This window comes from Loa loa (genome assembly GCF_000183805.2).
Source record: "Loa loa unplaced genomic scaffold supercont3.283, whole genome shotgun sequence".
NCBI lineage: Eukaryota > Metazoa > Nematoda > Chromadorea > Rhabditida > Onchocercidae > Loa > Loa loa.
In genome coordinates, this window is record NW_018108463.1 from 84,331 (window position 1) to 86,747 (window position 2,417).

The window sequence follows — 2,417 nt, forward strand, 5'->3', positions numbered from 1 at the left end:
ACAATAATCGTAACAGTACCATCCTATATTACTAAAAAGAATGTGAAAAACCAGATCAATGAATTCATATACAATTTTCAAAGGCAACGCTAGAAACATTTTTAAACTTTGATTCATTTGCGCAATAAATCTCACCTATCTGCGCAAAGAGAACGGAAAGATGAAAAAGATATTTCGAATCAGTTTCGAAAAAATTTAACTGCCACTACCAGTTACAAAGGGAAAACTCTCCTCCGTCTCTCTCCCTCTCTCTCTCTCTCTCTTTCTTTCTTCTACTTTTCTTCTCAATGACAAAGGGATGAAGAACAGCAGTAAAACAAGAAAATGTGCAATAACACAACAGAGACACACTTCATCAATGAAAAGAGGATTGAGTAAGAAATCAATCCCTCTTTCTTCCCTTTTGTTTCTCATTTTCAAAATTCTTTCACATCATGCAGAAGTTAAATCTGAAATTGAAGTGCAACAACAACATCTAACCGTGAATGTGCAGAAATATGAATTCATTCTTCCATCAAAACATCATAACTTAATAATTGAATGAAACACATTGCTAATGATTTTACATCATAGTTCAGCTTCTAATTAGTAACTCATTCAATAATTCCTCCATACCTAATTTTACTCCTTATTAACGCTTTTCAAAACTAAAAGTCAGAAATTGAATTTTTCTATGGGATTTACAATATTTTAAAAGGGAATTAAGAAAGATTTTCTAGAAAGTTCAGAATGGTCATAGAGAAGATAAGCAGAATAAAACGCAGAAGCATCTGCAAAACAATTTTATCAGGGAAAATCTAATCAGCATTCGTCTCCGATGCTATATTATCATTGAAGGAAAAAAAAAGCATCTGAAAAAAAAGAGTATTAGAAGCACTGAAAATTCATGTAAATGTTATTAACTATCGTTTCATGCATGATACCTGCGGAATACACTACTATACCACTTCACATGTCATCATGAATTGAATGATATGAGAATGTATGTAAAGGAGGGAAGAAATCAATGCCAATTGAAAGTTTGATGAATAAGGAGGATGAGTAAGAATACGAAGGTATAAGGCAAAGGAAGATGACAGAGGTATGATTCGGTCTGTCGGTGGTGTTATTTTGTTGGTTCATTTAGGGCTGCTTTCGATGCCGTCTTGTCAACGAAATCAATGATAACGACGTTGACGGCCGCAACGATGACAATGATCAGCACGAAAAGTGATGATTCTTGTCAGGTGCTGCATACGTTCCGTCACCACCATATGCTGATTCTGGAATCAGTCACTCCTTTTGTCAAATGTTTTACCAGTCCGAAAGAAAAAAGATTCCAATCTGATTTCCTAACAAAATTTGAAATGAAACTATTAGATACTGCACCACCACTATTAGTACATACTGTTAACCACCTTATGATTGACCATTTCTTCTAATGGTAACAACAATGATAGTGGTAATCGTAGCAATGATAACATAACCATCGTACCCATAAGGTACTCTTCACCATGCGACATATTCCTCCTCTTTTCGTCATCAGTAACAAAATATTATTTAACCTCAAAATAAAAGTTAAATTACTTTGAAAGAAATGAAGAGAGAATATCACAGAAACAGAAACGAATAATAAGTAGCAGCTGTAACAGCAGCAAAGCACCTCACCATTTTGATGATGGGCATTATGTATGTGACGATTGTGGCACTAACATACTTATTCTCCGGTTATTCTTCCTCCTCCTTCCTTCTGCTGCCACTGCAACTGTTTCCTTCTTCTGTTGCTGCCTGAAATCCACAACGACACCGATGACGGTTGTAAAACGATGGCGATGACGATTAAAGCGGTGATGGTTGTCCTACTCGTTTGGCGTCCGATCAACCCTTCCTTTCCCTCCCTAACATCACCACCACCGACACAATCATCACCATCATTTGATGATATTTCTTACAACTATTTTCTCTCTCTTCCTCTCTTCACCATCCTCTTTCCCTCCTCATTTGTCTCCTCCTTTCATTCTCTTCAATTTTTCTGAGCTAACTTATTAAACTAAACTAAGCCAACAATCTAATCTGGCAGCACCACCAATGACAACCCTCAAAAACCATTGCTCCCAGTGGTCGGTCGACTGCACATATCACATACACCACACTACACTAACATACACATCCACATCGTCACATACATAAAGTAGAAATGCCATTTTGCATCAAAATGGATTGAAATGGCAAATATATGAAGCACCATCATCCGCAGAAGCATCTACAACAACACCGTTAATTGTCCCTCGTCTCCTTTTCTTTACCCTAACACCTGCTCCCATTAAACTATGCTTGCTCTTGCTCACTGATATGCACACAAAATATATAATGTAGAGCATATAATAATATATAATATGTAATATATAACATATATAATAACGTACTAGATGAAATAT

General features: G+C 36.1%; 2 protein-coding genes across 2 annotated transcripts; both read right to left on the reverse strand.

The window, feature by feature from the left end:
* Positions 1–1,062: 1,062 nt before the first annotated feature.
* LOAG_00284 (hypothetical protein) lies at positions 1,063–1,533 on the reverse strand. Its single transcript, XM_003135824.2, has 2 exons — positions 1,398–1,533; positions 1,063–1,262 (listed from the first exon to the last, which is right to left on the reverse strand). Exons 1-2 carry the CDS (start codon positions 1,500–1,502, stop codon positions 1,158–1,160), a joined length of 210 nt encoding a protein of 69 aa, XP_003135872.1. The 5' UTR covers positions 1,503–1,533; the 3' UTR covers positions 1,063–1,157.
* Positions 1,534–1,696: 163 nt separating this feature from the next.
* LOAG_00285 (hypothetical protein) lies at positions 1,697–2,303 on the reverse strand (the record flags this gene model as incomplete). The annotated part of the gene is made up of 2 exons (XM_003135825.1): positions 1,697–1,926; positions 2,225–2,303. The coding sequence occupies 2 exons, from the start codon at positions 2,301–2,303 to the stop codon at positions 1,697–1,699; spliced, it is 309 nt and encodes a 102-aa protein (XP_003135873.1).
* Between the last annotated feature and the right edge of the window lie 114 nt (positions 2,304–2,417).

Coding starts and splice junctions, on each gene's coding strand:
- LOAG_00284 (XM_003135824.2), bottom strand. CDS start 1,502: ATGTCGCATGGTGAAGAGTACCTTATGGGTACGATGGTTATGTTATCA. Junction 1,263..1,397: donor AAGAAATGGTCAATCATAAG/GTGGTTAACAGT, acceptor GACTGATTCCAG/AATCAGCATATGGTGGTGAC.